This window comes from Naumovozyma castellii, chromosome 8, assembly GCF_000237345.1.
Source record: "Naumovozyma castellii chromosome 8, complete genome".
NCBI lineage: Eukaryota > Fungi > Ascomycota > Saccharomycetes > Saccharomycetales > Saccharomycetaceae > Naumovozyma > Naumovozyma castellii.
Window position 1 is genome coordinate 1 of NC_016498.1, and position 12,019 is coordinate 12,019.

The following is a 12,019-nucleotide window of genomic DNA, read 5'->3' on the forward strand; positions in this document are numbered from 1 at the left end:
ACTAACATCTTACTTTGGCTGTCCCTGCGCTACTTACCCACTGGCTGTGGGTGCTGGGTTTCCGTCTACCTACCGTCGCCCAAGTCACCTCCGCCGCACAGGCCGACCTCCAGACTTGAAAATCCGAGTGGTGGATGTTTTTTTCCCACTCCCTCCGAGGCGCCCGACCACCTGCTGTTTTCTCAGAAAAGTTCGCGGGGGAGTGCCCATACGGCGGCCGAAGTCAGTCGAGTGTTTTTCACCTATCAGCGAGGCGCACCTCAGGGATGTGGTTTTTCGGCCGGGCGTCCAATCCTTTTTTTGCTCGAGCTATCATAATGGTGTTATTGACCAGATTGATAAAGTTGGCAGAGCCTAGATCGTTAAAAGTACCAACGTAAACGTCACAAAAAAGATGGCTTTCTGCAACAGTGGGACCACCAGCAAACAAATCCTTGACAAAACCACAACTTAAACCAGAGGAAGAGAACCGTAATTTCATATTGGATACCAGACAAACATATGGAACAAAGACAAAAGAGACGACAGGCTGATCACACAGCGAGACAGCCATCAGAGGAAGCTGGAACAGAGCCGTCTTCCCGTAGCCTGGGAGGGCCTGGATGGGGATGACCTGAGAACCAGAGAGGTATATCTCAACCGCAACGTCAAACTGGCCTTCCCTGAACTCGAACTTACTACCATAGAGCTTGACACCGGCCATGGCCAGGTCCTTGATGGAGCCACTGGGATGGAAGTACCGTTTCTCACAGGAATTCTTAGCAATATCAGACTCACCATCTTCGGCAGGAGAGCCGTAACCAAGACCCAGCCAGTGGTGCCAGGCAGCATTGACCAGGGAGGCGTACTTTTCTTCAAGAGAGCCATCAGCAGCTAGACCTTTCTCATGGTCAATACCGTAGGTGGCCAGCCCAGTAGCAGCAGAATGACCAGCCAGCGTCTCCTTGGCAGCAGACACTCCCACGTCCTCCCCTTCCACCTTGACGTACTCACGCACCAGCTTGATCATACCGTGCCTCATCTCCCGGAATGGCAGACGCATGCTCCAGTTAACAGACATGGGGTAGAGCTTGAGGAACGCAGAGAACCTGGCATAGTGCATGAGCGAATGGGAGGTGCAGTCCACAAAGACAAAAGAATTAACCACGTTTCTGGAGTACCTAACCGGGTCCATATCATCAGCACTGATCCCGTCACCAATGGACCTAGCCAGGTAGCCGTTGAGCAACGACTCCTCAGCAGCACCGTTGGTCTCGTTGAACAGGTCCCGTTTCATATCAGCATACTCGGTCCCCACGGCGTGCTTCAGCATGTTACGTGCAACTATGATGTAGTAGAAAAGGTGGTCTGAGGTGACCTTGTCCAGGGTCTTGCACATTGGATTGCCCTCTCTGTTTTTGGAATACTCAGTAATGATGTCCAGGCAGCGAGACTCAGGGTCCACAAACAGGTTACGTTGGTTACCAGCATACTTCAGTATCAGCATATCAGGAAACCTGTAGGGCCCGGTGGCAGAAAAGTAGATCATCCACATGACACACACTCCCATATCAGCGACTAACCTGGCGACCTCCTGTGAATCGATGGTGACATTGGGCTTGAAATCAGGAACAACATTGGCCAGAGCCGTCTCGTTGATCAACAGCAACAGCGAATTCTTGGTTTTGATTCTATTCTCAGCAACATCGATGGCAGTGGGAGAGTTCAGCGTGGCATCGGCAACAGCCTGCACAGACAAGACCTTGTCGAAATACTGACGCAGGTCAGAGAGGTTGGACTCGAAACGCTCCTTGACGTTGGCGTAAAACTCCCTGATGTAGGATCGGGAGAACTTCTTGCCGGAGATAAGCACGGCGTCTGGCTTGCACACCCTGACGTTGAACTTGGTGTAGTTCTGGTACGCCACGGTCAGCTTGTGGTACATGACGTTGGTCCAGGTCCATGGCTCACTCTTCTTGGTGAAGAAGATCTCATCGGCAGTAGAGTCACCGGGGATGGCCCCAGCATGGAGAAACCGGTAGAGAACAGAGTAGGTGGCCAGGGCCCGGATAGAGTCGACCAGCTGGCGAAAGGAGTTCAAGGTGTGGAGAGCTGGGTACGCCACGGAGGTGTCCTGCCAGTTGTAGCAGCAGATGCGCACCAAAAGGTACCACAGTTCGTTGTCAGAGCCCGGTAGCAGCTTGAAAGTGAACCACGAGGCGATGGCATCAATGGACTTGGGCGGACTCTGTTCATGTTCGCAGGTAAAGTCCTCGGCAAAGGAGAGTTGTGGGAACACCTCCGCCAGAAACAGAAAGGCAGACCCCATGGAGCTGTACTTCTGGATGGTGGGGATCTGCAGGTCCTTGGGGAAGGTCTCCCCGTAGCCTGGACGGTGGAACGAGGACAGGTAGGGACGGCGGTGGTACCTGGACCTGACCTCGGAGTAGATGGTGGAGAAGTAGGAGTAGATGTCCTCTGCAAACTGGGCCTTGTACTGCTGGAAGCCGGCCAAGACGGACAGATCGTTCTCGGTGAACACGATCTCACCCACATTCATCTCCTGTTCGAAGAAGGACGAGTCCTTGGAGTGCACAATGTCCCTGTCGACCGTGACGTCGGCGAGCAGGTACTGCGTGGAGTGGGTCTCGTCCCTGAGATAGAGGTACTTGGTGGGCTTGTCCTTGTAGACCACGGGGATGACGGTGTACTCCTGGGAGCAGCGTCTGTGTCTGTCTGGGGTCTTGCTGTTGACGATGCGGAAGCCGTCTGGGGTGGTGTAGAAGAGCCTCTTGGAGGTGGTGCAGACGGAGAAGAGCTGGGAGCTGGGGACGGGGACAAGGTCGGAGCCGGGGAAGGCGGTGTGGTACTCGTCCAGGTCCACCAGGGCGTAGTTGGCCAGCTTGGTGCGCTCCTCCAGCAGGAACAGCTTGCTCTTGGGGTGGAACTTCTTGACAACCTTGCGGACAGAAGCACCCTCCTTTTCAATAGTTAACACGACAAATCCATCGACAACGCTGACGTTATCTGAAATGTAAAACATGGTGGTGGTGGATTTGCGAATGGTTGTTTGGTGGGATGGGAAGGGGAGAGAGTGTGGTTTAAGGGAATGAAATTTGGCCCAGTTATATATTCTGTTTTTCTTCGTTTGTCCCAGAAAAGCGGACGCCATCGCCAGAGAAAAAACAACGCCAAACACGTCCACAGGGGAACGCGGCCACGGCCCAAAGAGGAAAGAACACGAGCTGACGCGTTGGTGCAGTTACGACATGCATGAAAAAGGAAGGTAATATGCTTTTCGTGCTTGAATGTTCAAAACTGAGTGAGCCAGGCTCCTGTGCAAGGTGACAGCTGTGTAAGACTAGAAATACACTGTGACACCGACCATATCTCGACAACTAGCACTCCAACTGACCTTAAACTACAAACGTACACTCTTATACACGCTATCTAAACATATACACACTACCTTCTTTACTTCGACCGTCCCTGCGCTACTTAACCACTGGCTGTGGGTGCTGGGTTTCCGTCTACCTACCGTCGCCCAAGTCACCTCCGCCGCACAGGCCGACCTCCAGACTTGAAAATCCGAGTGGTGGATGTTTTTTCCCACTCCCTCCGAGGCGCCCGACCACCTGCTGTTTTCTCAGAAAAGTTCGCGGGGGAGTGCCCATACGGCGGCCGAAGTCAGTCGAGTGTTTTTCACCTATCAGCGAGGCGCACCTCAGGGATGTGGTTTTTCGGCCGGGCGTCCAATCCTTTTTTTGCTCGAGCTATCATAATGGTGTCTCGTCCCTGAGATAGAGGTACTTGGTGGGCTTGTCCTTGTAGGACCACGGGGATGACGGTGGTACTCCTGGGAGCAGCGTCTGTGTCTGTCTGGGGTCTTGCTGTTGACGATGCGGAAGCCGTCTGGGGTGGTGTAGAAGAGCCTCTTGGAGGTGGTGCAGACGGAGAAGAGCTGGGAGCTGGGGACGGGGACAAGGTCGGAGCCGGGGAAGGCGGTGTGGTACTCGTCGAGGTCCACCAGGGCGTAGTTGGCCAGCTTGGTGCGCTCCTCCAGCAGGAACAGCTTGCTCTTGGCGTGGAACTTCTTGACGACCTTGCGGACAGAAGCACCCTCCTTTTCAATAGTTAACACGACAAATCCATCGACAACGCTGACGTTATCTGAAATTTAAAACATGGATGGAGGTAGTGAATAGTAACCTCTCTTTCCTGTACAACATAAAGAAACGACTCTATATTACTGACCAGAATGTTTCAACAAATGGAATGCGCGTTACTAAAAAAGAAAATATCTTTTTGTTACTTTTATAATTTTGAACGTTTATTTATGAAATATTAAGAAAATTGAACAGGATTAGAAAAAAATAACGAAAATGTTAAAGATAATTGTAGAACTTAGATATACAAAATCAATATCTAAACAATCCTTCATATTCTAAGATTTATTCAAAAGGAAGAATGATTCATTATTTTTAAACCTCTTATAGCTATGAATTCAAACATTCAAAACAGGGAAAAGACAATAGTTAGATTTTCATTATAATGCTGAAGGAAATCTTAGAATATTATATTGAAAACGGATCCTTCACACTAAGATAACACCAATTGACACTTAATACCAACGTTACCTCCAATCATCACTGTCTTACGCCTTGTTGAACTTTAAGATCACGTGCAGTCTAAAATTTAAGAAGACGTAAGCTTTGAAAATTTCAATTACAATTCCTTCGTTGCTCCCACTAAGGCTTAAAGAGAGACCAATCAAACAACCATCAAACAAAAAATAACGATGGAGCTGAACACCCGACTATCCCTAATCCAGTAGAGGAGCTCTGAAGAATGAAGCAACCTAATTGCAATGACTATAAGAATTGATGGAATTCCAACATCACATTATTGAGCAACCATGAGATTCGTCATGTAATACTATCTTAATGGCAAGCTCGTAAGACTGTATTCCCAGACAATAATACTTACTCATATTTAGATACTATAGATGGGGAGCTACACATCCAAGAATTGCTATCATATTTGCCACCGGCATAATTTATACGGCTTTAACATCAAATAATCTAATGACAACGCCAAACGGAAACACCAGGCACATCTAAAGTGGAACTATGAACAGCCAAGAAGATATTCTTTCTAGCACTGATAATACATTGGTGAGACATCAACTACTAGAACTGGAAGAAGAACTTTGCACATTTTTTTCAATGACTGGTAATTTCCTTTTATTACAAACTTATGGGCCGCAACTCTAATAATTACATCAAACCGCAATAATGGAACCATAGGTACTTCATTGAGGCTATCGACTCAAAACCTTACTTGCGCCAAAAAGGTTAGATTGCTAATTTTCCTTTTAAAGAATTACTAGGTTCTACTATCTCAAAAGGGCATTTTTCGTTGAGCATTTCAAGGGCATTCCTCCGATATCAGACACTTTAAATGGATAGAATTTGAATAATCGAACTTCACATTTGCTAAAATGTCATTATTTGACCTTTAACCTACCAAATATGGCGTCCTCTACAAGTGACCTCAGATTCTGGATAGAACTAAACAGGAATTTAAATACCATCTTCTAAAAATCCCATGTTTTCCGTAGTTTTTATAGCGCCATCAAGATGAGAAGTTCTAGTGACTGCAGTATGCATAGTTTTTATTAACGTTGCAACATTGGCTAATTCATCAGTTTCAATCATTATATTCTTTCCACGGTTTATGTAACACCCACATGGTAACCATTCTTTTGCCTCGGCTTCAATTAAGCCAACATTCCTACTGAGTTCAAAGATATCACTAATTCGATCCAGTTCATGTCGAGAAACCCCTTCCCCGTGGTAGATATAACGATTTAAATCAAAACTACGCATTCGTGCTATGAACGTTCCATTGATTTGTTCTTGAACTGGAATTAGGGAGAGATCAAATCTACAAAATCTTGTGTTAAGATAAGTCGCAATTTGGAAAGCGTTAGCCTGCAGTCCCTGCCTCTTTAGATGTGAGGATACCTCTTGAATCAAATAAATGAGTGGGGCACTATATGAGCAGCCCACGAAATACATGGATGGAATTGATTCTTGGAAATTACGAGATTGGTTGTAATCTATTATGTTGAATTCCCTAATGGAAGATCTGTCCCTGCTGTCTTTTTCATATATTGAGGAAAACGGTTCATCAATTTCCCCCATTGCGATCTTTCTGACCGCGGCAATACCACCATACTTTGTTAAAATAGAAGTTAGCGTAGCGTCTCCAACGTTCCATCCAGTAATAAAGTCTATGTCAGATCCATCTTCAGGGCCGCACAGTATTAGTACAGAATTGATTTTATAACCTTTATCCTTTGGTAATTCAACCTTTGAATTCTCTCTAAAAGGATAGTCAATTTCAGTGAGCCCAAACTTGGACATCTTTTCATATATTTCACAAAGAACTTGGTTTGTTGATGCAAATAATTTGTAATGATTTGTGAACATCCATGACTCTTTAAATTGCATGCATTTTTCTCTTTGTCTTTTTTTCTCCTCTGAGGAACATTTACATTGATCCTTACATAGAACCCTTTTACTTCTTGGTAAGACTGGCCCTGGATCCGGTGTTGAAGTTGTATTACCCATTTCTTGACTGCACTAGTGTATAAGTCTTTTCAATGAGTCCTTTCAATTAATACAGGTTCCGGGGTTTTATAATGTTTTTCACCTTTGATATCAAAGGTTCCCTTTAAAAATAAAGGGAGCTTCGAATCCTTATAGCATATTAGGAGATATCTTTACCATAGAAAGTTGAATGACGATGAAAAAAATCCTGAGATCTCCCTAATTATTCTGTTACCAGCGGATCTAATGTGGGCAGCCCTTCCATCTTCTTGCGATGGTAGCAATGGAGTGGAATAGGATGTGAGACAAGAATCCAAGACAGTTCTTGCTGATAATGGAAATCTGTTCCATGGTTATTGCTACTCTATTTTCAACAGCTATTCCTTATTTCCCGATTTCAATTTTAACATAACAATTTATCAATTACATCGGCATTGATGGAAATATTTTCTTTGATGTTAAATGTTAATGTCGTCAAGCAGAAATCAGCGTTTTATTCAAGCTACTGGAGTTGAAAATCACCACGTAAACATATTAAATTCAATCTGAAAATCAGAACAGAAATTGTACCTTCCCATAAAAAATGATGGAACAAAATAACACTGCGACCGCTTGGCAAGTCAAGATAAACGAATAGCAGCACTAAAATATAATCGAAGATATCCCAACCATTTACTCAGAGGCATTTAAAATAAAATCTGATTTAGATAAAGTAACTTAATATTCACCAACATTCAAACGTATGACATTTTTCACATTACTTCAAATATGAGTGATCTTCCCGTCATGTCTCCTAATATATCCATACATCATGTTCGACGTTCATTCATCCCTCATTTTATATAAAATGATCATCTTATAGAGCCAAGCACTTTTATTAAACAGAATTTAGATTAACTAACCTATTACTCATGAGCCTAAAATACTCAAATGTTTATTAGTAGATAACAAAAGACCTCTTCATCAGCTGACCTTCGACACTCGTTCTAAAACATCGATAAAAAACCATTTGAGAGAGACCTTTTTGTGCAACAGTCAGTGTTAGAAGTTAGAACTTCCAGTTACAGCTCGTATATTTTCATGCAATGAATATTTATGATGTTGTGTAAACAGATACAAAATTTTATCAACTCAAGATTATTTACAAACGATAAAAATAAGTTGTTGCGAATATGCATGGTATCGATGTTTATATAGTCTTTACAAAACCTAGATCATTTCGCCAACTTTTAAAAAATATTAAGAGATGTAGATGTAAATGTCTTTCCTATGAATTAGGTGCTAATTTGATCATCATTGGTCCAGTTATGTACGTTTGGTACAATATATTCTTGAACAGAGTGTTCCTTTCTTTTCCGCAAACCTGAAATCACATTATTCGACTTTAAAGGCATATACGGCTCTCTTGGCGGGTATTCTCGAACATCAGTATCACAGTCCAATAGTTTGCTGTATATGTAAGCTTCCTCATAATTAGGGTAATGAATTTGTTCAGAGGTATTCTTCCAGGTAGCTTCTAAACCTGTGTAGAAGATATCACCACAGGGAATTATCCCAGAACCCCATACAAAATCCATTGAGTTATATGCAAATACATCTTGCAATCTCATTCTATTTCTGTTGTCCATATTTTCAGAAAGACAAATATTGGATACTATTTTGTACACATTTTTTTTTGCCGCCTCAATATAACGTTGGGTTTTCAGATGACTTTCAACTTGTAAATATGTTTTTCTCATTGCATATCGTAAGGTTTGGAAATCTGCAGATTTATCGTTCCATGTCAATTTCATATATAGATCGTCCAAATAATTGTACAGACTTGTAACCTCATAACCAGAACAATTTGTGAAAAGAAATGGCGTTCGTTTCAATCCTGAATGACCAGTATAAACACTAGAAAATGGCCCATGAAACCGATTTAGCATTGACTTCGATAAGATTGGTGAATATTTTGGTTTCCGTTTTCTAATTTCTGTCGAGATTATCTTTTTGATATGGTCCGGACCTCCAAATCTTCGTAGTACAATTTCTATTTGGGAAAATGATAAAGATGCCACCGAAGAGAACCGGATTATTTCATCCAGAGAGGGGCCACATACCATAATAACCTCTTTTATTTTATCACGCTGCTGCGATCTGTTTTCTTCTTTATCGTTGTTGGAAGATAGGTATGATAATTCTTCAAAAAGTTCGCAAAGCACTCGATTCTTGACGATAAAAAGATCATAATAATCCTCAAGCTTCCAGCTAAAGTGGAATGAACTACACAAACTTCGTCTACGCGCTTGCTCCTCTTCAGAGCAGATGCACTTTGTTTTGCATTGCTCAGTGTAGTATTTTATGTTGTAGAATGAGTTACTCAGTTTCCAACTTTCAGGAAAAAATATTGGGTACCGTTCTCTAAACGCGCTAGACATTACCTGTCGATACTTCAGAAACTTGCTGTTTATATATCTTAATAGCCTAAAATGCAGTATTAATTTGTCAGATAGCTTTAGTTTAATTGATGAGTTTCGCCTTAAAAAAAGGAATGGGGCTTAACTAAAAAGCAAGCAGGATAACACCATATCAGAATGAAATTTCCTTTAACCGTACTAGAATGAACACAACTGATTGACTATATAACTATTACATATCTGTTAAAACAAAAGGGGGTTATGTTTCGGAGATGGATAGTCCAAATATTTGATTGAGCACATGTAATAAAAAAATGCAAGTATAAGCCTGATAAGGAACGGGTAAATTGATAAGATGCGAGTACGAAAGAACAATGTGAGTTTCAATGATTACATGGTCCATTGAAATGTAGAAATAACCTATAATGTTACTTACGGTAGTAGCAGTTTGGTCAAAAGTAAAACAGTTCGTAAAGCAATGTATCATTTAGGAATAGACCACATAAGGATGTTGAAGAGGATGAAAAAGAAACAAGGTACATTAGGAAGGGCAATTCTTGCATGTCATATTGTTTTTACGTATTTTACATTCTTCTTCGGAAGATGGCATCAAGTTTTGAGAAATATTTGTAACCAATAGCTGATGTTGGTTTTACTCAAGTACGCTTTTCAGTAACTAAGGTACAACACCTCTCTTCACATCAGTGTATTGTATTTGCTTGCCAGCTTGTGTCAGACTTAAATATGGTGCCCATTATTGGCCTGCAAATCAAAATCTCCGCGTTGTAAAATGAGAAATGTCAGCTGTTTTAACACAAGACGCCAACACTGACGACGTCGCCAACGTTAAAATGGAAGACCTTCAAGATTTCTTTTCTGACCAAAGTTTTGTTGGGGTTATTTATCTCGAACATTTTCCCAAGAACAAATTGACCTGATCGAAACACTTATTCCACCAGCAGGATATGCCACTACCGTTATCAACTTTTTCAAAGAGGAAAGGGCATACCTGTTTTTTTTCTTACAACGTATTGGCCGATACATACTAAAGTTTAAAACAAATGGCCGGAACGACGAGGTGATTGGGTTTGTTGTCGTTGGGAATAAATATTTTATCCTTTGTTTTGATATATTTGGTATTGATTTTAGAAGTCACTTCAGTGGATCTTTGAAAGGTACTAGTTCAATAGGTGGTTTTATTCCGCAGTTAATCGAGGTAATAATTACCAGGAGAACTCAAAGGGAAACATTTCTACAAAATATTTATCACAAGGAGAAGAATCCTGATCTTAAAAAAATTTCAAGGGAAATCATTGTTTTTGCCAAAAGTAATTATGAGTTTGTATACTTTCTCAACGAGTTGCGCAAAGAAGGATTTTTGACTGTGGAATCGTGGGATCAATATTTCGACCTGGCTGAAGGGAACAACAATAAACTGCTAGATTTATTTGAAGAAAACAAATTCTGGCAAAAGGGACCCAAAGTGAACCTTCATTGGTTGGCCGTTATTCAGTTAACACATGCCCTCGCTGATAGTATATTCTCCATGGCTTCAAGTCTGCATGCTAATAAAACATGCTTGCTTATTCTCGGAGTTTTTATGCTCTTTTTCGGAATTGTCGCCTTAGGTAGCGTTTTCGGTGGACCACTACTTTTTTCAAAGATAATAAAACTATGGGCCTGAAGCGACTTGGTTTATACCATATAGTTCTATATGACATTTATAATTCGTTTCATTTTTCAATGCCTCTAGTGCAATATAGCAATTTCAACAAATATTCACTTGAACTCTCCAAAGTAATATTGAACGATCTTTCTAAAAATAATTAGAGATTTGTTGGACGATTTTATAGCTCGTATTTCTGTCTAACTACTCTTAGGCATTTTTTACTGACTTTTCTTTCTCATTCTTTTATAATTTCCTTTTTTTTCTTGATTCTGAGCGATTGAAAGATCAATTCTGACATAGTGTATCACTATTTGGATATTTAATTTACTACGAATTGAGCTTACCAACATTCAAATATTATGAGGAAAGTAATGACTTTCTTAATACCTCACTATCTTAATTGATAGCTCTAAGATTTTAAAATTGGATTAAGAATTTCCAGTACTGTAGTAGTTCAGTCTCAAGAACCCTGAAAGAAAAGATTATACTTTCGATTCAACTCAAAAAACCAAGCTTTATTATAGAAATAATGAAACTGTCACAGTGTGTTGGAATGAAAAGATTTGCTATAGTTATTTTGCCATCACATGAAATTCTGTATACCTTTATATCATGACTGGTAGGTGGTCATAAGACCAATTTGTTGCATTAACTGAATACTTGCACCTGCAAAAACCATTCTATCACCCTTATAGTTTTGAGTAATGTATCTCTCAAGTCATTTCTTGTTATAGATTTTATATTCTTGATAGGACCTAAGATCGTTCTCCCCAGTGGTTGATCCTTATATGGAATTGCATGAAGATGGTCGAAAACTACTTCATCATGCATCTTATCCACCTCTTCACTCTCTCTAATGATAACATCTCTTTCTCTTTCGATGGCACGAGGATCTAGAACAGATTTGGTTAGAATATCACTTAATATATCCACAGCCTTTGGGATATCTTCTTTAGTGATTTAGCATAATAAGCAGCATTTTCTCTCGAGGTATATGCATCTAAATGAGACCCAATATTTTCAATTTCCAATCCGATACCCTTTTGTGATCTACTTTGAGTTCCCTTAAAGGCCAAATGCTCTAGGAAATGAGCAGTCCCATTGTTTTTAACGTTTTCAGCTCGGGAACCGGCAACTACAAAGATACCCACGGTGGCACTCGAGGTGTTGGGAATCGATTCTGTTGCCACGGTTGATCCATTGGGCAAAACGGAGGCTCTAGTGGTAGGAATTCCAGAAAGAAGAAGCATAACCTGTCCGAAATTCGCCCAGACCATAATAAAAGAAACATTAACATTGAATTAAGATCATTACCTATAAAATATTTTTGATATTTGCTTCTATACACTCACATTAGC

General features: G+C 41.4%; 3 protein-coding genes across 3 annotated transcripts; all 3 read right to left on the reverse strand.

Moving 5' to 3' along the window:
- Nucleotides 1-238: 238 nt before the first annotated feature.
- On the reverse strand, nt 239-3,151 carry NCAS0H00100 (uncharacterized protein; the record flags this gene model as incomplete). Its single annotated transcript, XM_003677623.1, has 1 exon — nt 239-3,151. The coding sequence occupies one exon, from the start codon at nt 3,149-3,151 to the stop codon at nt 239-241; it is 2,913 nt and encodes a 970-aa protein (XP_003677671.1).
- Nucleotides 3,152-5,561: 2,410 nt separating this feature from the next.
- On the reverse strand, nt 5,562-6,614 carry NCAS0H00110 (uncharacterized protein; the record flags this gene model as incomplete). The annotated part of the gene is made up of 1 exon (XM_003677624.1): nt 5,562-6,614. One exon carries the CDS (start codon nt 6,612-6,614, stop codon nt 5,562-5,564), a length of 1,053 nt encoding a protein of 350 aa, XP_003677672.1.
- A 1,253-nt stretch (nt 6,615-7,867) lies between these two features.
- On the reverse strand, nt 7,868-9,013 carry NCAS0H00120 (uncharacterized protein; the record flags this gene model as incomplete). Its single annotated transcript, XM_003677625.1, has 1 exon — nt 7,868-9,013. The coding sequence occupies one exon, from the start codon at nt 9,011-9,013 to the stop codon at nt 7,868-7,870; it is 1,146 nt and encodes a 381-aa protein (XP_003677673.1).
- Nucleotides 9,014-12,019: the final 3,006 nt, after the last annotated feature.